Source organism: Podarcis tiliguerta (assembly GCF_965153285.1).
Source record: "Podarcis tiliguerta genome assembly, chromosome: 13".
In the NCBI taxonomy this organism is placed as follows: Eukaryota; Metazoa; Chordata; class Lepidosauria; order Squamata; family Lacertidae; genus Podarcis; species Podarcis tiliguerta.
In genome coordinates this window covers 52,179,609-52,205,167 of record NC_139546.1, presented here as the reverse complement: position 1 = coordinate 52,205,167, position 25,559 = coordinate 52,179,609, and the positions used below count along the sequence as shown (strand labels likewise).

Here is a 25,559-nt window from a genome sequence, read left to right as displayed (position 1 = left end):
GGACCAAAATACGCTTTTTTTGGTCTTGCACTCTCTGTGAACCAGCTGGCTCACGCCAGAATGTCAAATGGCAATCGTTTTTTGGTCTCGTGTTCTTGCCTGAGTCAGTTGCTTCCCACGAGAGCTTGGGACCACAAAAAAAAATGAGCGTACCTATTTTGATCAGTGGGATGTTGGCGGGTATAGTCCCTTGATTGTCCGCCAAGCTCACTTCCCACCATTGCTCTTCTTTCTGGTTGTGGGTTTCTCACAGGGTCATCTGGCTGGCCACTGTGAGAACAGGATGCTGAGATAATTGGGCTGCCCTTTTGCCCGATGCAGCTGCTGCTGTTCATACCTTGCTTTCTCCTCTGTCTTTCCAAGAGATTTGTCGCAGAGAGCTGGACCGTCAAAAAGGCAAATCGCCGAAGAATGGATGCTTTTGAATTCTGGTGCTGGAGGAGACTCTTGAGAGTCCCATGAACTGCAAGAAGATCCAACCTCTCCATTCTGAAGGAAAGCAGCCCTGAGTGCTCACTGGAAGGACAGATCCTGAAGCTGAGGCTCCAAGACTTTGGCCACCTCATGAGAAGAGAAGACTCCCTGCAAAAGACCCTGATGTTGGGAAAGATGGAGGGCACAAGGAGAAGGGGACGACGGAGGACGAGATGGTGGGACAGTGTTCTCGAAGCTACCAGCATGAGTTTGACCAAACTGCAGGAGGCAGCGGAAGACAGGAGGGCCTGGCGTGCTCTGGTCCAGGGGGTCACGAAGAGGCGGACACGACTAAACAACTAAACAACAACAACAACTGACTGGAACATCAGAACGTCTCTTTTCAAACACGTGCATGCTGCCTTTTTCCAGCACGTTCAAAAGCGGGTTTACAGCAACAGAATGGAAAGCTGAATCAAAATCAAACAACAGCTCATGCGTCCATCAAATGTTTATTACGGTCAACCGGCCATTGAAGGAGTACAAAATATATTTTTTTAATGCAAAATTGAAAGAACAAAAGGTGAAAAGTTGGGAACGAACAAAGTTAAAAACCCTGCAGTCATAGACTTTATTTATTTAATCTGTAATCCTCATGCTCTTTCATTTCCTTTCGTTGGCGGACATGGCTCAGTCCCTGCTAGCCTCATTTTCCAAGCTCAGTCATGAACAGGCCAGCTTCTTCCACCAGTCTGCATGTGTGCCACATTCAAAAGAGTGCCTAGTCGCCATAAATAAATACAGAACAAGGGAAATTCGTCGCAGAGGTGAAAAATGGCTTGGTCAAGTTTCTGTAGAAACATCTTCTTCTCTTCTCCGTCGCAGCCTGAAGGGGCAGCAACATTTTCCCGCTCTGTCCCTGTTTCAAGAAGCTGTTCCAATGCTCTACACAGAAAGAAAATATTTTCATATCGTGTGTCGCGCCCAGCTTGAATCTCATCGCCGTGCTGCAACTCATCAGCAAATCGGCTGACTTCTCTGAAGAGCAGGAATGTTGTGTGCCTCCTCAATCTTTTGCATTGTCCGATCGAAACAAGGGCGTGGGATATAGACTCCTGCACCTGAAATCTGTTGAGGTGGCTACTGTTCAATACCACGTCTATGAGTCTTTCCACAGAGTCTTCCAGCTTCTTAAGACACTTCCCCAAAATCTGCCGAGATACATCAGCATCGCTTAATAACTCGGTTGTGACGGCACAAACTGTCCGAGTCATAAAATCTGAGAAGGGGAGTTCGGGGAAACTATAGGCGGCAACCAGGCCATCGAGCAACCGAGAGAAAGAATCAGATATTGCGGAAGAATCCCTTCCGAGTTTTCCCAAGTCTGTTTTTAGACCTCCATGCACCGCCAGTTGCTTGAGCTCAAGGAAACGTCGTAGGAACTGTATGTGAGGAACCAAAGACTTGCTTGGGCCGGCATGGGAGGAAGGCAACATGGACAATACGGATGAAGCGTCGGACGCAGGGCCGCGCTCGCTGTCGCTGAAGGAAACTGAGGCATCTTGTGTGTCCGCCAGGTCGTCGTTTGAGACGCTGCACCCGGAATCTTCAAAATGGCCGGAGCGATCGTCCGCACGGACAGGGGCTTCATTGCTGGCGACGGCTGGATCCCCGTTCTCCAAACCGAACCCCGGGTAAACTTTGCTCAGGAGGAGCTGCTGCCTCAGGCGAACCACTTCCGCTTCCAAAGCTTCCACTCGCGATTTCTCCTGGGGATCCTTTCCGGACACTATCCTGGCCAGGTGCTCCGCGTGCTCCTTGCCGCTGACGCCAGGCGGCTTCGAACGCAAGACCGCCAAAGCCAGGGCCAGGCGAGAGGCTTCCAGGAACCACGATGCGCCTCCGCCATCTTCCGTCCCCAAAAGGGGAAGCCCCGGGGTCCGGCCTGAAGGGGGGGTCAGCCGCCATAATACAGCCCCCAGGCACTCCTGGCCTTGTCGGTCAGAAGGCCCAAGGCTGGAGAGCGCCAGGGTCGCCTGAGGCAAAGACAGCCCCAAAAGAAAAAGGCCCTTTTTAGAGAATTTTTTTCTAATTTTTTCCCTTGGTTATATGTATTTTCTTTTTCCTTTGTATTTTCTTCTGTTGTAAATATGTACGTTTTCTAATTTGTACTTGATAAAAATTGTTGTTTTTTTTTAAAAAGGCCCTTTTTCTGCACAATTGCTTATAAACAAGGACTCCTTGCTTCTTATTAATTGTACTTTTTAGGGCGTGTCTACATGTGTAGAAGAAAAAATTATACAGCACATATAAAATATATTTGTTATGTTTACATGTTATATGTTTATATATATAGATAGATAGATAAATTTGTATAACGTATATATGCACGTATTTATATCTCTATATAAATACCTATAGGCACATACACAGGGTTTTTATTACGATTATTTTTGTCCAAATTGGGGCCATAATCCGCGGCCTTTGGAGCCTCCTCCTTATACCGCGCCCTTGAGAGGCGCCTCAGGGCGGCCTACCAGGCCCCGAGCGGGAACCGCCTCAGGGTCACGTGACTTCGAAAAAAAGGGGGGAACAGGCCCCGCCTCCCTTTTTTTTTAAAAAAAAAACTATTTTCTCTTCGCGGGCGTCATTTATCGGCGTGAGGGCGTCAGAGCGAAGCGCATGACGTCATCGCCGCAGCCAGGTTCGCCGAGGGGGCGGGGAGAAAAAAAAAGCGCTTCGGGCGTGCGTGCGTGCGTCACGTGATACGTCTCGGCGGCCGAGCGTGCCGCTCCAGCTTCGGCCTCGGTCACGTGACGCCGAGGCGCGGCGCCGGCCTCTCTCTTCTACCTCGGCAACGCTCGAGGGGAGTCGGGTAAGCGCGCGCGTGCGCACACGGGACGGACTCCGCACACGTGACGAGCGTGAAAGGGGAAACGGGACGCCGGGCGCTCACGTACGGCGGCGCGCCTGCGCCTGCGCGACGCCTCGGTTGGTTTTTTTTTTTTTTTTAACCTTCTCTACCCGCCTTTCCCCCGCCACGTGACCTCCACCTCCTCCCCGGCCTGCCTTTGGGCGCCCGCGTCACGTGACCGGGAGGAGGGCGGCCATCTTGGTTACAAACACAAACAAGCGGCGAGAGGAGGAAGGAGAGCGAGAGAAGCGGAGCCGTAGACGCCGCTGCGGCCTCCTCCTCTTTCCCCTCTCCCGTCCCCCCCTCTCCTCCTCCTCCACCCCGCGCGCGCGGAGCAGTTGCGGGTAAGAGACGCCGAGGGGCCTCCGACGCCCCCCTCCTCCTCCCCCCGTCGCCATGGGAACCGGGGAGCCCCCCCCACCCCACTCTTCCCGCGGGGCCCCGCCCTCCCCCGTCGCCATGGAGAGGGGCTCCCCCCTTCGCAACACCCCCCCCAAAACACACACACGCGCCGCCGAGGGAGAGCGAGGGCCCCGCCCCCTCCGGCGGCTGCGGTGCCCGGGCCGCCCCTCCCCCCTCTCCTGCGGAGGCGCCTCATGGAGACGCAGGGGACCTTCCCCCCCCCATAAAAAAGTGCCGGCCGCCAGCGCTTTGCTCCGTCCTGGGAGCCTTTGCATTGCGCCTCCCGTTCCCCTGCACGCCCTTCCTTTTTTAAAAAAAACGGGGGGCCCCCTCTGCTGCACCCCCGGACCCCCCTCTTTCTCGTGCATGGCGGCGGAGGTCGTCCTCCTGCGTGTGCATGCAAAGCCCCGATGCCTCCTGCTCTGGCTGCTGCAAAAAAAAAAAGCCCAACCCATTCGCCTTGCATCCCTGATTGCATTGTGCCCTTGCCGCGCTCGCCCTGCGGAGGCCCGTGGCACGTTTTTGCAAGCGGGGGGGGGGAAGCCCCTGGGGCAGGACGGACTTGAGGCTCTTCCCCACCCGCCCCGGCCCCCTAAGGCTCTCCCGCGCGGCTCGCCCTGTGGTTCCCCGGTGCCCGTGCAAAGAGGAAGGGTGCGGGGTGGCTCCGGCGCCCCTGAAGGTTTTGCCGCTTCGCCACTCCCCTCCTGTCATGCTTGCGGAGACCTCGAAATGACGCTGCTTGCGAGGGGATTGCCGTGGTTCCCTGCAACGCTACCTGCTCCTTAGGAAGAGATTTGGGGCGCGTGTGCGCGCGGGCAGATCAGAGAGATCCGCAGTTCGGTGGAGTTCCAAGTTCAGTGTTGGGACAGGATCCTGTAAGGTCACTAGCCTGCAGAAAACTATTGCACGACAGACAAACGCTTCTTGGGCAAGGCATTGTGAAGATAGATTACTGTGGCATTCTCTTGCTAAATGACCCGTAAGAATTTGCATCCACAAACTCCAGTGCCAAAATGCCTTTGAGAAGCCGAGTGTGATATGTGGGGTTTGGGGGGAGTCCTGGTTTCCTTTCCTTTCTTTTAGTCTCCTCCTGAAATATTATTCCCTTCCTGCCTGTTGAGTTAGTTTTGATGCCGCCTCCTTGTAAAGTTTGGGTGTCTAACTCGCACGTGGACATCTGTATATGGAAGTTGTCTGTAGCAGGGCACAATGTTTTGACCTGTGCGGCAACAGCTTCTGTTGCCTGGGCTGTGTGGCTGGTTTCCCTCTGGCGGGAAAAGGTGATTATCTGCAACCCTGTAATGTGGTAGCAAAAAATTCCTTTAAGAGATTTTAAAAGGCAGTTTGGCAGTGGGGAGTTTCATGCCTGCTGCCCAGTCTTTGATTACTTATTTGTGCAAACAGTCAATATGGGAATACTTCGCTCCCAGTATTACAGCCTTGGGACATACCCTGAATGCCAGCGTCCTTGGCAGTGGGTGGCTTGCGTTGAAGTCTGGCTTTCTGGCCATCAAGCTCTTGTTCTGCTATAAAGCCAGGGGCATGTGTGTGGTGCTGGTTGCCATATCTGAAACAGATATGGCAGGACTGGAGTGTGTATGGCAGGGGTAGGCAACCTAAGGCCTGTGCGCTGGATGCGACCCAATCGCCTTCTCAGTTCGGCCCACGGATGGTCGGGGAATCAGCGTGTTTTTACATGAGTAGAATGTGTGCTTTTATTTAAAATGCATCTCTGGATTACTGCATTTTTTGCTCTATAAGACTCACTTTTTCCCTCCTAAAAAGTAAGGGGAAATGTGTGTGCGTCTTATGGAGCGAATGCAGGCTGCGCAGCTATCCCAGAAGCCAGAACAGCAAGAGGGATCACTGTTTTCACTGCGCAGAGATCCCTCTTGCTGTTCTGGCTTCTGAGATTCAGAATATTTTTTTTCTTGTTTTCCTCCTCCAAAAACTAGGTGCGTCTTATGGTCTGGTGCGTCTTATAGAGCGAAAAATACGGTATTTGTGGGGCATAGGGATTCGTTCATTCCCCCCCCCCCCAAATATAGTCCAGCCCACCACATGGCCTTGAAGGACCACGGCTGAAAAAGATTGCTGACCCATTGTGTATGGTGTAGGCGACGCTTAGTTAGGCAGAGCAATGGTCTGACTCTGTATAAGGTGGTTTTCTATGCAAACCATCAGAGAGCAGATATGTTTTGGAGATTTCTTACCTCTTGTGGGGAAATAAACAGAGAACAGATTTAGAAAGCTGTACAAAGTGCTAGTAGTGTTGAATAGGTTCACCCATTGTTGGGCCACAATGCAGCGGATGCAAAGATATTGGCTGACCTGACTACAGCAACTCACTTTCAACCTTCTGTGGTCTAAAAGGGAAAGGGAAAAAGACGCTTTCTTTCTTTTTAAAGAGAAGCCTCTTCCTGCCTGGGGGTGGTGACTTGTTGACATGTCTGTTATTAGGTTGTGGTGGACACGTTTTGTGCAGTGTGCTATTAACCTGTGGAATTCATTGCTGCAGGATATAGTAACTGCCTCCATGCTAGGTGGACTTGCGTACGGTCATCAGCGGCAGTCATTCCTGGCCATTCCTCTATTGAGAAGCCCTTTTTCCCATTAGTAAATTTTGGTTTAGTTATTTTCATAATATTGTTGTTGGGTTCTTGGCCAGTTGTGTGATGTTCAAATAGTCTTCTGAAATGCGCAGTTGCGCCTGGCAGAGGACGACAGCTTGTGTTCCCTGGTGTTGTGTGGTGACTCTCCATTCCTTCTTCTGGAGTTGGTGCTTCGTTGGCCAACCTGGTCTGGTGGGGCTCTTCCGTTCTTTGAATGGTGGGCAGGACGGGGGGAGCGGGCAGACAGTTCTGAGGCCACATCTGCACAGAGGAAGGAGAGGAAAGCAAAACCGTTCTTTGAGTTGAGTTTTAAGCACTCGGGAGACGAGCTCAACAAGATACATCCTTCCTGGGTTTCTAGTGTCTGTGATCGGAAGAAAAATATTTTCCCTGATGAAACCACACTTCATTAGGGATCATGATTAATCAGATTGCTGCAGACATGGCCACTTAATCCATTATTGTTCTGCAGCCACTAGTGGCCAGATCACACTCAGGGGGTGTGGTCCTGGATTGAGTTCACACAATTAACTGTGCAAACCCATGGTTGTTTGAATTTGCAAAAGGGTGGCCAAAATGGCAAAAGGGACCAGAGTTTTGCAGAACTGAAACAGCAAAGGCGCATGGAGTGCCTTTCACTAGGCCTATGCCCCCTCCTGTGTGGCAAGAGCTTGTTGCAGCTCCGGTGGCGGCCTTTGGGTTAGGCGCCTGCAATGCACTGTGCATAGTGTGGCCTAGGAGCCACGTACGTACGGGACAGCCTCTCCTGGTACGCCCTGCGGAGGGCCTTAAGGTCCACAAATGACAACATTTTGGAGGTCCTAAGTTACAAGGTGGTTAGATTGGTCTCAACAAGGGCCAGGGCCTTTTCAGTACTGGCCCCGACTTGGTGGAACGCTCTGTCACAAGAGACTAGGGCCCTGTGGGACTTGACATCTTTCCGCAGGGCCTACAAGACAGAGCTGTTCCGCCTGGCCTTTGGTTTGGACTCAGTCTGACCCTTATGTTTCCCTCCCCATATGGTTTTGAGTTATCAGTTACTTTTAAAATGGGGCTGCATTTTAAATTGCATTTTAACCTGTATTATAAATCCCCCCCCCAATAATGTTTTTACGGAAATTTTATTGGTGTTAGCCGCCCTGAGCCCCGCTCTGGCTGGGGAGGGTGGGGTATTATTATTATTATTATTATTATTATTTTGAAGACTTCCCAGAAACAGCACCGAGTTCAAGACGCAACCACTCTAAGGCTGCTAATTGGGACCTGGCACTGGCAACTTTTCTCAGTGAGGCTTCAGAAGCCCCACTGGCTTCTGGTCTGTTTCAGAGCAATAGTGCCTGCTCTTAAAGCCCTCCGTGGTTTGGGAATTGTAATACTGGAGGGTATGTCTGCTCCCACTTCAAATCTGGCCATGCACAGATCACCCTTCTCCAGGCACCCCATGAGCTGCTAAAGCAGCCTTCCCCAACCAGGTGCCGTCAGGATGTTGTGGACCACAACTCCCTACAGCTTGAGCTAGCGAGGCCTGAGGATGCTGGCACTGCTGGCGGTTGTGGTCCGGAACAGCTGAAGGCATCCAGTGGGTGAAAGCTGTATCTAAAGCAGGCATAGGCAAACTCGGGCCTCCAGATGATTTGGGACTACAACTCCCATCATCCCTAGCTAGCAGGACCAGTGGTCAGGGATGATGGGAGTTGTAGTCTCAAAACATCTGGAGGGCCGGAGTTTGCCTATGCCTGATCTAAAGCAAGGCCTGCTTGTGGAGCTCTCTCGCCATGGAGACTTGCTTCATGCTTCGGCTAATTAATACCCCTGCTATTTTGAACTGAAGGGTGGTGTGGCAAAGTTTTAAATAAAGTAAAACAACAACAACACATGGAGACTGTGGACAATTCTCTGGGGTTTTTTAGCTTTGTGTTGTGTCCTGAGCCCAAACTCTCTTCCTGCACATAGGAAAGTCTTGTCCCAGCCTAAGATCATGTGTAAATTGCCTTGAGACGGTGGTTCAGAAGGTGATTAATAAATCAGTGAGAATAACAGTAATATAGGGACGTGGGTGGCGCTGTGGGTTAAACCACAGAGCCTAGGACTTGCCGATCAGAAGGTCGGCAGTTCGAATCCCTGCAATGACGGGGTGAGCTCCCCTTGCTCGGTCCCTGCCCCTGCCAACCTAGCAGTTCGAAAGCACGTCAAAGTGCAAGTAGATAAATAGGTACCGCTCCAGCGGGAAGGTAAACGGCGTTTCCGTGCGCTGCTCTGGTTCGCCAGAAGCGGCTTAGTCCTGCTGGCCACATGACCCGGAAGCTGTACGCCGGCTCTCTCGGCCAATAAAGCGAGATGAGCGCCGCAACCCCAGAGTCTGTCACGGCTGGACCTAATGGTCAGGGGTCCCTTTACCTTTACCTTTAACAGTAGTACAGTGGTACCTCGGGTTAAGCACTTAATTCATTCTGGAGGTCTGTTCTTAACCTGAAACTGTTCTTAACCTGAAGCACCACTTTAGCTAATGGGGCCTCCTCCTGCCGCCACGCGATTTCTGTTCTCATTCTGAAGCAAAGTTCTTAACCCGAGGTACTATTTCTGGGATAGCGGAGTCTGTAACCTGAAGCGTATGTAACTAGAGGTACCACTGTAGTAAGCTTGGAAATGCTGGCCCAGGTCCCAGCATTAAAACCAGCCTTTGACCAACCTGGTGCCTTGCATGTTTTGGACTACATCTCCCATCATGCCCGGCCAGCAGAGTGGTGTAGTGCTGGGGCTGATGGGATTTGCAGCCCCAAATGCCTGGAGGGCACCAGTCTGGGAAAAGCTGATTCAAGAAAGGCATTGTGGATGAGGGGACACTGAGGAGCCACATTCACCGTTGTCAAGCAAAGTCAGCCAGAGTGCATATATGTTCATTGCAGCGCCAGGGTCCTTGCTGGTCTGAAATGCTAAATGGTGTGTGACAAGCCAAATATTAAAAAGTAAAGGTAAAGGTACCCCTGCCCGTACGGGCCAGTCTTGACAGACTCTAGGGTTGTGCGCTCATCTCACTCTAGAGGCCAGGAGCCAGCGCTGTCCACAGACACTTCCGGGTCACGTGGCCAGCGTGACAAGCTGCATCTGGCGAGCCAGAGCAGCACACGGAACGCCGTTTACCTTCCCGCCGGAGCGGTACCTATTGATCTACTTGCACTTAAGGGTTCTTTCGAACTGCTAGGTGGGCAGGAGCTGGGACCGAACGACGGGAGCTCACCCCGCCGCGGGGATTTGAACCGCCGACCATGCAATCGGCAAGTCCTAGGCGCTGACGTTTTACCCACAGCACCACCCGCGTCCCTCAATATTATATATTAGAAGTGATTAAAAAGGTGAGATGCATAATATATGGACCGTGGTTCTTCGGTGCCTCTTACGAATTCCTTGATTTTCCATAAATGGTTTTTCCTTGTGTTCCACGTCATTGGCGTTCTCTTCGCCTCACCTCTGGAAAGGGCAGGCAACATCACCAAGGGGCTGGAGCAATGTTTCGACGTTTCAGTGTTTGGGGCTTTCCGTTTAGGGAAATGGCTAGTAAGGCTGGGGGACGGCATGATAGAGGTGTGTTAAGATTACGCACGATGTGAGGAAAGCAGCTAGGAAGAAGCTTTTTCCTTCGCATAATGCTTGAGCGCAGCGGGGTCATCATATGATTGACGAACGTTGGAAGTTTCAGGGGAGGGTGGAGAAAATCCTTCGCAGCAGCACGTGGTTAAACTCTGTCATTTGGTCTTGCTAGGTCAGTGGTGTCCAAATTTGTTTCAAAGAGGGCCAGATTTGATGAAGTGAAGGGCCGTGGGGGCTAACCACAGTTGTTGACCTTTTTTTAGGATTTTACCCCAGGAAATAAACTGCCACAGGGGCCAGGTTAAACTGACCGGCGGGCCGGGTTAGGCCCCTGAAACAGACTTTGGACATGTTTGTGCCAGGTGTACTGGAGGCTACCATCTTGCTTTTAAAAGAGAATTAGGTAAAGTCATGGAAGAGAAGGCTCTCATCTACCTCTGCTGAAGGCAGAATATTTCTCTGAACAGTAAAGGGACGCAGGTGGCGCTGTGGTCTAAACCACTGAGCTTCTTGGGCTTGTTGATCGGAAGGTTGGCAGTTCGAATCCCCACAACGGAGTGAGGTCCCGTTGCTTGGTCCCTGCTCCTGCCAACCTAGCAGTTCGAAAGCACACCACCAGTGCAAGTAAATAAATAGGTACCGCTCTGGCGGGGAGGTAAACTATGTTTCCATGCGCTCTGGTTTCCATCATGGTGTTCCGTTGCACCAGAAACGGTTTAATCATGCTGGCCACATGAGCCGGAAAGCTGTCTGTGGACAAAATGCCGTCTCCCTCGGCCTGAAAGCGAGATGAGCGCCACACCCCATAATCGCCTTTGATTTGACTTAACTCAAGGGTCCCTTTACCTTACCTTTTACCTTATCTCTGAACACACACCCGCAGGGCTCTAGTCTCTTGGGACAGAGCGTTCCATCAAGTCTGGGCCAGTACTGAAAAGGTCCTGGCCCTAGTTGAGACCAATCTAACCAATCTAACCACCTTGCAACCTGGAACCTAGAATCATAGAATCCTAGAGTTGGAAGAGACCACCAGGGCCATCGAGTCCAACCCCCTGCCAAGCAGGAAACACCATCAGAGCACTCCTGACATATGGTTGTCAAGCCTCTGCTTAAAGACCTCCAAAGAAGGAGACTCCACCACACTCCTGGGCAGCCAATTCCACTATCAAACAGCTCTTACTGTCAGGAAGTTCTTCCTAATGTTTAGGTGGAATCTTCTTTCTTGTAGTTTGGATCCATTGCTCTGTGTCCGCTCCAGAGAATGTTGTCATTTGTGGACCTTAAGATCCTGGGGATCCCAAGTGGGGAGGGGGCTTCTGTTGTTGTGCTCAGGCCCTGCTTGCAGATTTCCCTTTGGAACATCTGGTTGACCAGAGTGAGTACAGGATTCTGGGCTAGAGTGGGAGCCTGTAGGGCCTTTGGCCTGATCCAGCACCTCTGCTTTAGGGCTCATCTTATGGACTCTGGATAAATAGTTCCATTCTAAAGAACTGATCGGTAAACTTTAGGAAGAATCCCGGATAGTATTTCAAGACGATTGAAGGGAATGAATGATCCAGATAAATAGCAACACACATTCATGTAAAAAGAATAGAGTTGGTTGTTCCTTCTGTTTGGTCACCCGCTATCTTCCGTTCGGGCTTCTCTGTCCAGTCTAGACATGAAACCTCTGGCTGTGTCTGAGAGGGAAGAGGTTAGGAAGCTGGATATGCAAGCAGGACCAAGGATAAAGACTTTATTCTGGTGGTGGGGATGATGATGATGATGATAATAATAATAATTTTTATTTATACCCCGGGCAGAGCCGGGCTCAGGGCGGCTAACACCAGTAAAATTACAATTAAAAAAACCAATTTAAAATACAGGTTAAAATGCAATTTAAAATGCAGCCTCATTTTAAAAGTAGTCGATAAATCAAGACCATAAGGGGAGGGAAACATAAGGGTCAGACTGAGTCCAAACCAAAGGCCAAGCGAACAGCTCAATCTTGCAGGCCCTGCGGAAAGATGTCAAGTCCCACAGGGCCCTAGTCTCTTGTGACAGAGCTTTCCACCAAGTCGGGGCCACTACTGAAAAGGCCCTGGCCCTAGTTGAGACCAATCTAACCACCTTGCAACCTGGGACCTCCAAAATGTTGCCATTTGTGGACTGTAAGGTCCTCCGCGGGGCATACCAGGAGAGGCAGTCCTGTAGGTACGAGGGATCTAGGCTTCATAGGGCTTTAAAGGTCAAAACCAGCACCTTCAACCTGACCCTGTACTCCACCGGGAGCCAGTGCAGTTGGTAAAGCACTGGATGAATGTGATCCCGCGACAAGGAGCCCGTAAGGAGCCTCGCTGCTGGAGTTTCTGGGACAGCTTCAAGGACAGCCCTGTGTAGAGCAAGTTAGAATAATCAAGCCTGGAGGTGACCATCGCATGGGTCACTGTGGCCAGATCAGGGCGATAAAGGTCATTTATTGCACTTCCTATGTGGGTTTCATCCCGGGGTGCCTGTGATGGGTTTACAACAATATAAAATAATAATAATAATAATAATAATAATAATAATAATAATAATAATAATAATTAATTTTTATTTATACCCCGCCCATCTGTCTGAGTCTCCCCAGCCACTCTGGGCAGCTCCCAATCAAGTATTAAAAACAATACAGCGTTAAATATTAAAAACTTCCCTGAACAGGGCTGCCTTCAGATGTCTTTTAAAGATAGGATAGCTACTTATTTCCTTCACATCTGAAGGGAGGGTGTTCCACAGGGTGGGTGCCACTACCGAGAAGGTAGTGTCTGGTTTCCTGTAACCTCGCTTCTCGCAGGGAGGGAACCGCCAGAAGGCCCTCGGAGCTGGACCTCAGTGTCCAGGCTGAACGATGGGGGTGGAGACGCTCCTTCAGGTCTACTGGGCCTTTGAGGCCGTTTAGGGTTTTCAAGGTCTGTACCAACACTTTGAATTGTGCTTGGAAACGTACTGGGAGCCAATGCAGATCTCCCAGGACCAGTGTTATGTGGTCCCGGCGGCCACTCCCAGTCACTAGTCTAGCTGCTGCATTCTGGATTAATTGCAGTTTCCGGGTCACCTTCAAAGGTAGCCCCATGTAGAACACATGGCAGTAGTTAAACCAACATTTAAGTTGGTTCAAAAACCTTTACAACCAGAAGAACAGTAAGGTGCAGTAATACAAAATATTGGGAGTGCTGACCATGGTTCTCATTCCTAGTGTAATTTGCATCTCCTGCCTCAAGCCTTGTTCTCCTTCAACTCCTCTCGGCTTTTAGCTGCCCACTTTGCGTGCATTTCAGGTGCTGTATGTGGCGCTCAAGAGACAGGTGGAGCTGGGAGCCTGCCAGGTTGGACTTGGTCTCTTTGCTGCAGGCAAAGTCTGGTTTCCTCCATTGTTTGCTCCACTCATCCACTGACAGCGGAAAGGTTCATGCAGCAGTGCTTTATTCTGAGCTACTGCAAAGCACACTGCCCGCCGTCTCAGCTGCGTGGCTGTCCTTGCGGATTTATTTGGTAGCCTTCACTTTGTCACTTGCGTGGAGTTTTTGTCCTCTCTGAAGCTCTGGCCATGGAACCAATATCACAACATGGACTTCAGACCAGTTCGGGACGATACGTTGATATATTGGCCAGCCCTAGTCTGCCAACCAGGCGCCCGTTTTTGGAAGCCGGAAAGCAGGACCTGAGTTCGAGAGTGCTCTGCTCTCCTGTGGTTTCCAGCAACTGGTAATCAGAAGCAGTGGGAGTGGAACGAAGAAGCTGTGAGGGTTAGTAGACATTGATGGCAAAGTTCTACCTACATGACCAGAGTCTCTTCTTGATTTATATTCTACCATCCAGGATTTGGGGCTGGCTATTCTTTAATAATAATAATAATAATAATAATAATAATAATAATAGTAATAATAATAATAATAATAATTACAGCACACATATAGACAGTTTGACCCCCCTCCAGTCCCTAGGTTCCTCTGTTCCTTTGTCCTTGCAGGACAGGAGAGAGCGAGGAAGGCTTTCTAAAGAATTGGCTCCTTGCGGTCAGAGGACGTGGGACACTTCTTGGAAGTTGGAACTGAACAAGCACCATACAACTGTACTGTTATAGCAATAAAGCTTTCTCTCCCTTGAGAGTGAGCGAGCAAAAGAGTACCTTGTTGTTGATGATGATGATGATGATTCCTTTTTTTTAAAAATACATTTTTATTTTTTTTTAGACATACCATTTCCAACAATCATTTAACATAATTTCTTACCTTGTACAATATTTTAGACTTCTGTCAACCACCTCTGAAGATTTTCCGTTCTTTATCACTTTCTCTGCATTTCTTAATTTCAACTATTACTTTTAATTATCATTGACTAATAATTCACATCATATTCTCGTGATATTTCAAATAATCCTCCTTACAGAACTTCTTGCAGTCCTGCTAGCGTAATCTGTTCATTACAATTGCTTTTCAAATAGTTGAAATATATGCTCCAGTCTTCTAAGAATCTCTGGTCCCGCAGGTTTCGAATCCTTCCTGTTAATTTATCTAATTCTGCATAGTCCGTTAATTTTATCTGCCCTTCTTGTTGATGATGATTCCAATTCACTTAAATGTCCTATGATCTGAGGCTGAACTTTTGATGTTGCTGTGGCACCTTTACTTCTCCTTCTTGTTGGGTATTTGTGAGCCGCAGATGAAAAGAATAAGCCATTCTGAGATGCCCAGCCTAGCATTTTGTTTCAAGGAGTTTCCATTTTCTGTGGGTGAAGAGCTCTGGGTCCTGCCAAGCAGGTACCTCTGAGAAGCCCACAAGCTGCCCATGGAGGTGACTGAATGCTCCCAAGCTGTAGACTGAGTGGGATTGTCCATTGAAACTGAATGATGGAGGATTCAGGATGTACTAAGGAAGATATTCTCACACGGCAAATGTTGAAAATGTGGAATTCGCCACCACCTTCAAATCATAGAATTGTAGGGACCCCGAGAGTTATCAGGGCCAACTAGATCATAAACGGCACGTGGCCATCCAGCCTCTGCTTAAAAACACTGCCACCTCTCGTGGAATCTGTCCCACTGTCAAACACAGCTTACAGTCAGAAAGGTATTCAGGGTATTTAGTCGGAATCGCCTTCCGTGTCATTTGAGTCCGTTTGGATCCTGCCCTCTGGAGCAGCAGAAAACAAGCTTGCTCCATCTTCCATGTGATGACAGCCCTTTAGATGCTTGAAGATGGCTGTCCTATCTCAGTCTCCTCTTTTCCAGGCTGAACATCCCCAACTCCCTCAAACGTTCCTCATCAGGCTTGGTTTCCAGACCCTTTCATCATCCTGGTCTCCCTCCTCTGCACACCTTCCTGCTTGTCAATGTCCTTCTTAAACTGGGGTGCCCAGAACTGGACACAGGACTCCAGTTGGGGTCTGGCCAAGGCAGAATAGAGTGGGACTATTACTTCGCTTGATCTGGACACTAGACTTCCATTGATGCAGCCTAGAATAGCATTGTCTTTCTCCATGGAGTGGACAGCATCTTAAAAAGCAGAGACATCACCTTGCCAACAAAGGTCCGTAAAGTTAAAGCTATGGTTTTCCCAGTAGTGTTGTATGGAAGTGAGAGCTGGACCATCAAGAAGGCTGATGGCTGAAGAATTGATGCTTTTGAATTCTGGTGCTGGAGGAGACTCTTGAGAGTCTCATGGACTGCAAGAAGATCCAACCTCTCCATTCTGAAGGAAATCAGCCCTGAGTGCTCACTGGAAGGACAGATCCTGAAGCTGAGGCTCCAAGACTTTGGCCACCTCATGAGAAGACTCTCTGGAAGAGACCCTGATGTTGGGAAAGATGGAGGGCCCAAGGAGAAGGGGACGACGGAGGACAAGATGGTGGGACAGTGTTCTCGAAGCTACCAGCATGAGTTTGACCAAACTGCGGGAGGCAGTGGAAGACAGGAGGGCCTGGCGTGCTCTGGTCCATGGGGCCAAGAAGAGGCGGACATGACTAAACAACTAAACAACAAGAATAGCATTAGCTTTTTTTGCTGCTGCATCACACTATTGACTTGTGTTAAGCTTACAGTCTACTAAGACCCCTTGATCCTTTTCGCATTTACAGTTAGCAAGCCAAACGTCCCTCATCTTACATTTGTGCAGCTGGCTATTCCTGCCGAAGTGCAGAACCGGCCATTTCTCCCTGTTGCAATTCATTTTGTTTTTTGGCCCAGTTCTCCCATCTTGTTAAATTCATTGTGAATCCCAAATCTATCTTCAATGGCATTGGCTACCCCTCCCCATTTATTGTCATCTGCAAATTTGATTAGCATCCCCTCAATTCCTTCGTCCAAGTTGTTTATATAAAGATGTTGAACCACAGCAGGCCCAGGCCAGGACCCCACATCACCCCACTTGTCACTGTTTTCTGTGATGGCAAGTAACTTTTATCAGAAAAAGAAGTAAGATTTGTGTGGCATTACTTGTTTTTGCTGGGTCTTAATAATCACAGCATCCTTTTCTAAAGATTCACAGACTGACTGTTGAATTAGCTGTTCAGGCCTCGTTAGTAAGTTAACGCAGGTGAGCAGGTTTATGTAAAAAAACTACCTGTGTAAAGAAGGCAGGCTCTTGCAGCTAATGGCATATGGAGAGACGTGGACTTTAAAGCCCAAACTCACATGAAGTCGCTCCCCCTCCTGCCACTAGGTGGCGCTGCTTCTCTGTTCTCAGTGGTTTTCAGTTTAAAAATTCGCTGGCAATTTTTCGCTTTCCAGATGTTCTTCTTGATCCGTAAGCTCAGGATTTCCAAGTAGAGTGGGACTCTCTTAAATTACACTCCTTTCTTCTTGGGATTATTCTGACTCGCCTCCTCTGCTCCTCCTCTTTCGTCTTCTCTCTCTCTCTACCTTCTCTGTTTCAAACAATAGCACCCAGCATCAAATAAAATAAAAGCGACCAAAGGTTCAGCAGTGCATTTTCTCAGCCAGTTCCTCTGCCATAGAATTAAGAGTTGGAAGGGGCATCTGACCCAACCTCTAGTCCATGGGTAGGCAAACTAAGGCCCAGGGGCCGGATCCGGCCCAATCGCCTTCTAAATCCGGCCCGCGAATGGTCCGGGAATCAGCCTGTTTCTACATGAGTAGAATGTGTCCTTTTCTTTAAAATGCATCTCTGGGTTATTTGTGGGGCATAGGAATTTGTTCATTTCCCCCCCTTCAAAATATAGCCCGGCCCCCCACATGGTCTGAGGGACAGTGGACCGGCCTCCTGCTGAAAAAGCTTCCTGACCCCTGCTCTAGTCTCAACATGTCCCCCATGCAGTTTGAAACCATACCAGGCCCTGCTTAGCTTTGCAGATGTGCTACTAATAGCTGAATAGTTGGCCTTGGTGAAGATTTGACGTTTTCATCCCCAAAAAGTTTTTGATGTGAGTTTCTATTGAAATGAGGCTGCATTTTAATGTATTTTAATCTTGTTTTTAAGTTGTATCTTAATCAGTGGTTTTATATCTGGTGTTAGCCACTCTGAGCCCGGTCTGGGCTGGGGAGGGCGGCATATAAATAAAGTGTATTATTGTTATTATTACTAAGAAAGTGAGAGCCAGTCGAGAGAGGCTGGGATGATAGAGGAAAGCAGCCCTGCCTCCAGCGTCCAAGCCCAGCGCCAGAGGGGAGTGTGGGGATGCCTGAATGGCTCTAAAAAGGAATTAAGGGGAAACGATGGAAATGGTTGTCAATAACGACTAGTGAAGGCTGATCGCCGAAGAATGGATGCTTTTGAATTCTGGTGCTGGAGGAGATTCTTGAGAGTCCCATGGACTGCAAGAAGATCCAACCTCTTCATTCTGAAGGAAATCAGCCCTGAGTGCTCACTGGAAGGACAGATCCTGAAGCTGAGGCTCCAAGACTTTGGCCACCTCCTGAGAAGAGAAGACTCCCTGGAAAAGACCCTGATGTTGGGGAAGATGGAGGGCACAAGGAGAAGGGGACGACGGAGGACGAGATGGTTGGACAGTGTTCTCGAAGCTACCAGCATGAGTTTGACCAAACTGCGGGAGGCAGTGGAAGACAGGAGTGCCTGGCGTGCTCTGGTCCAGGGGGTCATGAAGAGTTGGACACCACTAAACGACTCAACAACAACGACTAATGTTGGGGGCAGTCTGCCTTGGAATAATACCTGGAAATCCCAGGTGGGGAGAGTGGCTCTCATGCATGTTGGCTTGCCGTAATGGGAATCTGGTTGTCCACTCTGAGAACAGGATGCTGGGCTGAAATGGGCTCCCTCTGGCCCCTGGTCCCACTGACGGGTTCTTAGATCGATAGCCCTTTCCTACTTCTTCTCCCCAGCAGCTGCTGGCTCGGGTGCATGCACCGCCTCTGAAGATGGAGGGATTCTGTTCTCAGGAGCATCTGGCTTGAAATGGAAAGCCAGGGTCAGACCTCACTTGACCACGAAGCTTGCTGGTGGTCTTGGGTCATTCGTCCATAATAGTCATAAGCGTGCCCTCCCTGGGCGTGTCGCTTTACAGAGTACAGTGGTACCTCTGGATGTGAACGGGAGCCCCCTTCGCATCCTGAAGCGAATGCAACCCGCATCTGCATGTGCACCGGTTGCGATTCACCGCTTCTGCGCATGCGCATGATGTCATTTAGAGAGTCTGCGCATTCGCAGGCGGCGAAACCCGGAAGTAACGCATTCCGTTACTTCTGGGTTGCCGCGGAGCGCAGCCCGAAAACACTTAACCTGAAGCTACTTCAACCCGATGTATGACTGTACAAGAGGGCAGGATTCTGACCTGCAGGGATCGGGTGTATGTGTGTGTGTACCCGTGTTCACGTTCCTGAAATCAACAGAGGGGGAGGCATTGCTTGATCCCAGGGGCCGGAACTAACTTTTGCAGGAAAGAAGTCTGAGAAACCGAGGTAGATAGTGGTGACGGGAGATGAAGTTCTAGAGGCAAAATTAATAGGCGATAGACTAATAAAAGTAAAGGGACCCCTGACTATTAGGTCGAGTCGTGACTGACTCTGGGGTTGTGGCGCTCATCTTGCTTTATTGGCCGAGGGAGTCGGTGTCCAGCTTCCGGGTCATGTGGCCAGCAGGACTAAGCCGCTTCTGGCGAACCAGAGCAGCGCACGGAAACGCCGTTTACCTTCCCGCCAGACCAGTACCTATTTATCTACTTGCACTTTGACGTGCTTTCGAACTGCTAGGTGGGCAGGAGCAGGGACCCAGCAATGGGAGCTCACCCTATCGTGGGGATTCGAGCCCTGACCTTCTGATCAGCAAGTCCTAGACTCTGTGGTTTAACCCACAGCGCCACCTGCGTCCCCTTCCTGGCCCTTAAGATCTATCTAAAGATTAAACTACATCAAAGTACCTACTATCTTTATGTAGTGAGGATGCCTGATGAAGCAACTGGCCTGTGTTTCAGAATGCTTATATGTGCCTGTCAGGGTAGAGAAAGCAAATGGCAGAGGTGGAGAGGCCTGTGGGATTTGATCACAAATTATTGTCAATGAATCAAACCCAGTCAACTCAAGGCTTTCATTGCCGACACAATGGCGTGCTCCATATTTCATAATTCCTCATAGTAATCCCACCTGACCACTACACAATCCCCTGCAATGCAGGAATCTCAACCAAGGCATCCGAGGCAGGTGGCCACCCAGCCTCTCCAAGGAAGAAGAGGGTTTTGTCTAAACATAAAAAGTCCCAAGCGCAGCAACCTTCTACAAGGCAGGAGCCGGCTTGTGCAGTTCCTGATCTCACAGGCTTATGCTGTCGTCCTACGGCCAGGTGAACTAAATAATAATAATTTATTATTTATACCTCGCCCGTCTGGCTGGGCTTCCCCAGCCACTCTGGGCGGCTTCCAACAAAATATTAAAATACCGCAATACATCAAACATTAAAAGCTTCCCTAAACAGGGCTGCCTTCAGATGTCTTCTAAAAGTCTGGTAGTTGTTTTTCTCTTTGACAGCTGATGGGAGGGTGTTCCACAGGGCGGGTGCCACCACCGAGAAGGCCCTCTGCCTGGTTCCCTGTAGCTTTGCTTCTCACAGGGAGGGAACCACCAGAAGGCCCTCGGCGCTGGACCTCAGTGTCCAGGCAGAACGATGGGGGTGGAGACGCTCCTTCAGGTCTACTGGACCGAGGCCGCTTAGGGCTTTCAAAGTCAGCACCTAAAGCCACATGTCTGAGCAGTCTCCCCACTGGAGCGCATCGACGCCAACCCCGGCTCTGTCTCTTCTTCCAGAGAGTTTCTCCGATGTGAATTGAGCCGCGGAGGTCGTGTCGCGGGGGCCCCAAGGCCGAGCAGCCTTCTGGGGAAATCGCCCGCGGCTTCTGGCCGTACAGGGCTCCGGGAGCAGCTCCGCCGGGAGGACCGCTCACGTCAGACAAGGAGGCCGACTCTCCCTCCCCTCCCGCCGCGCTCTTGGCTTTGCCGGTGACCCCCATCCCCGTGGCCGCTGGCAAGGGGGCGACGTGCTGTGGGGCTGCTGCTGGGGTGAGCATCTGCCCTGAGATCTACAGGTATAGGGCGGTTATATTATTATTATTATTGTTATTGTTATTATTTGTTCTTGTTGTTGTTCCCTCTCTCGGTCTGGGAGTCCCCAATAGAACGCCAGATCAGGCCGAAGGGGAAGCTGCGAGCCACCCATGCTGCGTGGCTGAAGGGTGGGCAGACACTATTGTATTTTAGGGACACGGAAGAAGCACAAGCACCTTCCCCCCCCCCCAATAATATTTATTAATTTTCAATAAACACAACACAAAAGAAAATATGCAACAACACAATAGAGAAGTGAAAAGGAAAAGGAAAAGAATTTTTTTTTAACTAACTTAAAATACCTAAATGGGGTGGTGGTGGAGAAATTCAGTTAATTAATTAAAATCCTTTTTCATATGCATTAATTGACTTCCTCTAATCTCTTCCATCTGAATTTCCTCTTAATTTGAATGTAGCAGTTTCCAATATCATTATTTCATAAAACGATATTACAGTCATATTTCTTTACCTTTCTTATAGTACACTTTCTCATTTATATACTTCAATCTAATTTAACCCTAGGCCTGATTGGTTTTTCCAAGTGGTTACATATCTTTAACATTAGAATATTTGTTCAAATAGCCTTTAAATTTCTTCCAGTCTTCTTGGTAGTCCTCTCCTTTCTGGTTGCGGATTCTCCCGGTGAGATCAGCCAGCTCCATGAATTCCATCATCTTCATCTGCCACTGGGCTGCGTGTCATTTGCTCTGGCGAGTCAGTGTCATGCTGGACCCAGACCATGCAAAGAGGGGCAGCAGAGGCCATTTGCCCACCTCACCCATCTGGGATTCCTGGGCCACCAGCCCCAGGCGTCTGGGCAACGCGTCCCCAGAATCACCAGCCCTTCTGTTTGGATAAGCTTCAAGTCGTAATATGCCTTTGATCTGCTCTCTGCAGGTTCCCTGCTGTTGAGATTGGACTTCCCAACCTGAGGGGGTGATCCAGGGCGGATCCTTGTTAAGCTATAACGCAGGTGGGCAGCATGTTTGAAAGACCCCCTTTCTCCTCCTCCTCCTCCTCCTCCTCCTTCTGTCAGCCACCCCCAGACCAGAAGCCCAGGATTCTGAACCTCTAGAGATCCCTTTCTTCCTTCTTTCCTCCTCTTGGCTTAACTCTGTAGGGATGTGAGTGCACTTTGTCTCCAACAAATGCTGTGGTTGCCATAGTAATAATAATAATAATAATAATAATTAATAATAATAAATTATTTATACCCCGCCCTTCCTGGTTCAAAAACCGGGCTCAGGGCGGCTAACAACAAATTTTAAACCCCGTATTTTTCGCTTTATAAGACGCAGCCGACCATAAAACGCTCCTAGTTTTTAGAGGAGGAAAACAAGAAAGCAACGCAAAGCCTCTTGAGCGAAGAGGCAGGAGCGCTCCGGCTGCGCTCAAGAGGCTTTGCATGGCAATCCCTGAAGCCAGAAGAGCAAGAGGGATCGGTGCGTACCGATCCCTCTTGCTCTTCTGGCTTCTGGGATAGCTGCGCAGCCTGCATTCGCTCCCTAAGATGCACACAAATTTCCCCTTACTTTTTAGGAGGGGGAAAATGCGTCTTATAGAGCGAAAAATACGATAATTATAAAAGCAGCATAAAATGCAGTATAAAAACATGAATAACAATAAAATTCAAAAGTCAGTTAGATAATCCCTAGGGCTAGCTGGCTGAATTGGTCCTACTTGGGCCAGCGAGGAGACCAGGGGAGAATTAGCTGTGGGATCCCAGAGCGGGTGATCTTCATAAAAGGGGAGGGAAGGGAAATAAAAGATCAGGCCGAATTCAGATTAAAGGCCAGGTGGAATAGCTTTGTCTTACAGGCCCTGCGGAAGGAGGTTCAATCCTGAAGGGCCCTTTGACACCCCTCTCCATCTACCACTGAGCCACTGGTTAAGAGTGTCAGACTAGGACCTGGGACAGACCAGGGTTCAAATCCCAACTCGACCTGGAAGCTCACTGGGTGTGACGGGGGGGGACAGTCACCGCCTGTCGGCCTAAACTACCTGGTAGGGTTGTTGTGGGGATAAAGTGAGGAAAAGGAGAACAACCACATCAGCCTCTTTGAGCTCCTTGGAGGGTTATGGATGCAATAGATAACTGAATACAATGAATACCAGGTTTTTGGGGAAGAGAAGAAAGAAGACGAGAGGAAAGCCAGCCCAGGAACGGTAGAGATGGCAGCCGAGACACTGAACTTTGGGCCAGAGTGGTGAGTGTGTGTGTGTGTGTTTTTTATATATATTTTTATTGGTTTTTTAACATATCATTTCCAACAATCATATAACATACATCTTATACAATGATGGTTTCCCGTTCTTTATAACTTACTCTGCATTTCTTAATTTCTCTGTTACTCTTAATTATCATTAACTAATAATTCTCCTCGTAGTCTTTCTTGCAATATTTCAGATAATGCTCCTTACAAAACTTCTTGCAGTCCTACTGGCGTAATCTGTTCATCACAGTTGCTTTTCAAATAGTCCATAAATTTACTCAAGTCTTCTAAGAATCTCTGGCCCCGCAGGTTTCGAATCCTTCCTGTTAATTTATCCAATTCTGCGTAGTCCATCAGTTTCACCCGCCATTCTGGGTGTGTGTCTGAGGCTGTGCTGCGCCCAGAAAGGCCCTCTGGGAGGGAAAGGATTTGTTGAATTAGATAATTTGAACTAGAATACAAAAAAGGGAGGTGCGAGGAAGTCGAGGAAATAAGCTAATGAAAGAAGTGGATATAAAATTTGGCTGTGTGTTTTTACTTTTGTTTCTTTTTTATGTTGTATTGTTGTATTGTTTTTATTTCAGTTTCTATTGTGGATGTATTGTTTGCTGAATTTATGTATTTTTTTTCCTTTTGTTTATTTTTTATTGTCTTTCTTGTTATAAGTATAAAATACCCAATAAAAATCTTATTAAAAAACAAACAAACAGAAAGGCCCTTTGGGGCAGAGGGAAGCTGGGGCAAACAGCCAACCTCCAGTGGGAAAGGAGGACTTGCTGCTGGACCTGAGGGGTTGAGTGGGAAGAGACAGCTCCCTCCTCCCTGCTGTTCGCCTGACGCACCTCCTCCCTCCTCCTCCCTCTTTCCTCAGGCTCCGCGCTCTCTCCAGTGGCGGGAGCGTCGCTTCCCCCCCACCCTCCCCTGCCATGCCAAAGTACAAGCTAGCTGAATACCGATACGGGCGGGAAGAGATGTTAGCACTTTACGTGAAAGACAACAAGGTGAGTGCCGCGCGGTGGCGGGTTGGGGAAGTCGTGCCCCCAGCGTGTAGGGCTGCTTGACCCCGGGGCGGGTGGTGGGGTGGACTGGGCAAGTTCCGCCCCAGGTTCGAATTCCTTTCTCCTCTGTTTACAATCTTTGAATTGCTGTATTTTTCGCTCCATAAGACACGCCTAGTTTCTAGAGGAGGAAAACATGAACAAAAATATTCTGAATCAAATGTTATACTAAACTACTGTATTTTTCGCTCTATAAGACGCACCAGACCATAAGACGCACCTAGTTTTTGGAGGAGGAAAACAAGAAAAAAAAATATTCTGAATCTCAAAAGCCAGATAAGCAAGAGGGATCGCTGCGCAGTGAAAGCAGTGATCCCTCTTGCTGTTCTGGCTTCTGGGATAGCTGCGCAGCCTGCATTTGCTCCATAAGACGCACACACATTTCCCCTTACTTTTTAGGAGGGAAAAAGTGAGTCTTATACAGCAAAAAATACAGTATTTAAAGCAGCAAAGCAGGCAATCCTCGTCTGCTTTACTGCTTTAAATTTGCTGCTTTAAAGCGAGCCGAGGAGGGGGGAACGGATGGGGGTCATGGTTCCCCTTCCTTCCCTCCTCCCTGGCTTGCTTTAAAGCAGCAAAGCGGACAGGATCTGCCTACACGTCCCTCCTCCGTGCAGCAATCGCTTCATAAGATGCACAGACATTTCCGCTTACTTTGTAGGAGGAAAAAAGTGCATCTTATGGAGCGAGAAATACGGTACCTTCCCTTTTGCTAAGCTGAAAGGGAACAGCAACTGCTGAGGTTCCAGCTTGCTTCCATCGCCCCCTTCCTGTATCTTCTTTACTTTCCCCACCCGTCTCCGAGGTCGACCCCTGCCAGAGCGTTGGTTTGGGTCGGGACGAAGCTGGGCGGGCTCCTGACGGCTTCCTTTCCGTGCTCCTCCTTCCACAGGTCCCGGAGGAGATCCAGGACAAAGAGTTCTCTGCCATTCTCCAGGACGATCCTCTGCAGCCTCTGGCGTTGGTTCCCTTAACGGAAGAGGAGCAGGTAAAAGTGGTGGCGATGGAGGCTGGCTCCTAGCCACAAGGGCTGTGCTGTGCCCTCCACGGCCGGAGGAGCCGTGACTCTGAATCTCAGTTGCTGGGAAACGTAGGAGCGGAGACTTTTGCTCCCGCGCTTGGATCCTGGTTGCTCATTGGGGCACCCGGTGGGGCACTGGATGCTGATGGGCCCCCTTTGGCCGCACCCAGCAGTCAGTCAGTTTTATTGCACATGGCCAAAGGCTGCCGCAATGTACAGTTACGTGCGCTTCAGGTCACACACTCCGCTAACCCAGAAATAGTGCTTCAGGTTAAGAACTTTGCTTCAGGATGAGAACAGAAATCGTGCTCCGGCGGTGCGGCAGCAGCAGAAGGCCCCATCAGCTAAAGTGGTGCTTCAGGTTAAGAACAGTTTTAGGTTAAGAATGGACCTCCGGAACCAATCAAGTACTTAACCCGAGGTACCACTGTACACAGAATCATTCAGCAATTCAAAGAAAATATGCTGGATTGATACAAAAAACTTAAAGCATTTATATTATTCAAGACATTTCCTACTCTAAACAGAGCTAGAAAAGTATCCTAATATACAAATTAAGACATTCAACAATAAAATTTCTAAGCTAAAATTGCCACATGGCCACTAATGTATTAAAAAATAATGTTAATTAATACAGTGTGCAATTATATTCGGAGTTTGGTGATAAAGATAGAATATAGCTTGATGTAGATAGGGTAAAATAAATTCATCTCCTTTACAGGAGTGTAATTGGCTATATAATTCCCTCTAATTTCCCTAGCGGCAGTTGCAAAGAGTGCTACACTCCAGGTCACATACTTATCTC

The 25,559-nt window shown here is 49.2% G+C and overlaps 2 protein-coding genes and 1 long non-coding RNA gene across 5 annotated transcripts in view; 1 reads left to right on the top strand and 2 right to left on the bottom strand.

The window, feature by feature from the left end:
- The window catches only part of LOC310663275, a 97,708-nt gene extending 77,549 nt beyond the window's left edge, over window positions 1–20,159 (bottom strand). The window contains exon 1 of the long non-coding RNA XR_014504464.1: window positions 19,809–20,159. This is a non-coding gene — a long non-coding RNA (uncharacterized lncRNA). The remainder of the gene's footprint in view (window positions 1–19,808) is intronic.
- Window positions 580–4,441, bottom strand: MEI4 (meiotic double-stranded break formation protein 4; the record flags this gene model as incomplete). Its single annotated transcript, XM_083409597.1, has 2 exons — window positions 580–2,502; window positions 4,293–4,441. 2 exons carry the CDS (start codon window positions 4,439–4,441, stop codon window positions 1,134–1,136), a joined length of 1,518 nt encoding a protein of 505 aa, XP_083265723.1. The 3' UTR covers window positions 580–1,133.
- GIGYF1 (GRB10 interacting GYF protein 1) overlaps window positions 3,317–25,559 on the top strand; it is a 59,482-nt gene continuing 37,239 nt past the window's right edge. For 2 of the 3 annotated variants that reach the window (XM_083410090.1, XM_083410088.1), the window contains exons 1-6: window positions 3,317–3,672; window positions 20,166–20,443; window positions 21,360–21,435; window positions 22,578–22,669; window positions 23,547–23,676; window positions 24,626–24,721. In XM_083410090.1, the coding sequence (XP_083266216.1) occupies window positions 22,635–22,669; window positions 23,547–23,676; window positions 24,626–24,721 (261 nt within the window). In that variant the 5' untranslated portion in view covers window positions 3,317–3,672; window positions 20,166–20,443; window positions 21,360–21,435; window positions 22,578–22,634. The remainder of the gene's footprint in view (window positions 3,673–20,165; window positions 20,444–21,359; window positions 21,436–22,577; window positions 22,670–23,546; window positions 23,677–24,625; window positions 24,722–25,559) is intronic. The other variant, XM_083410089.1, reaches the window with a different exon arrangement.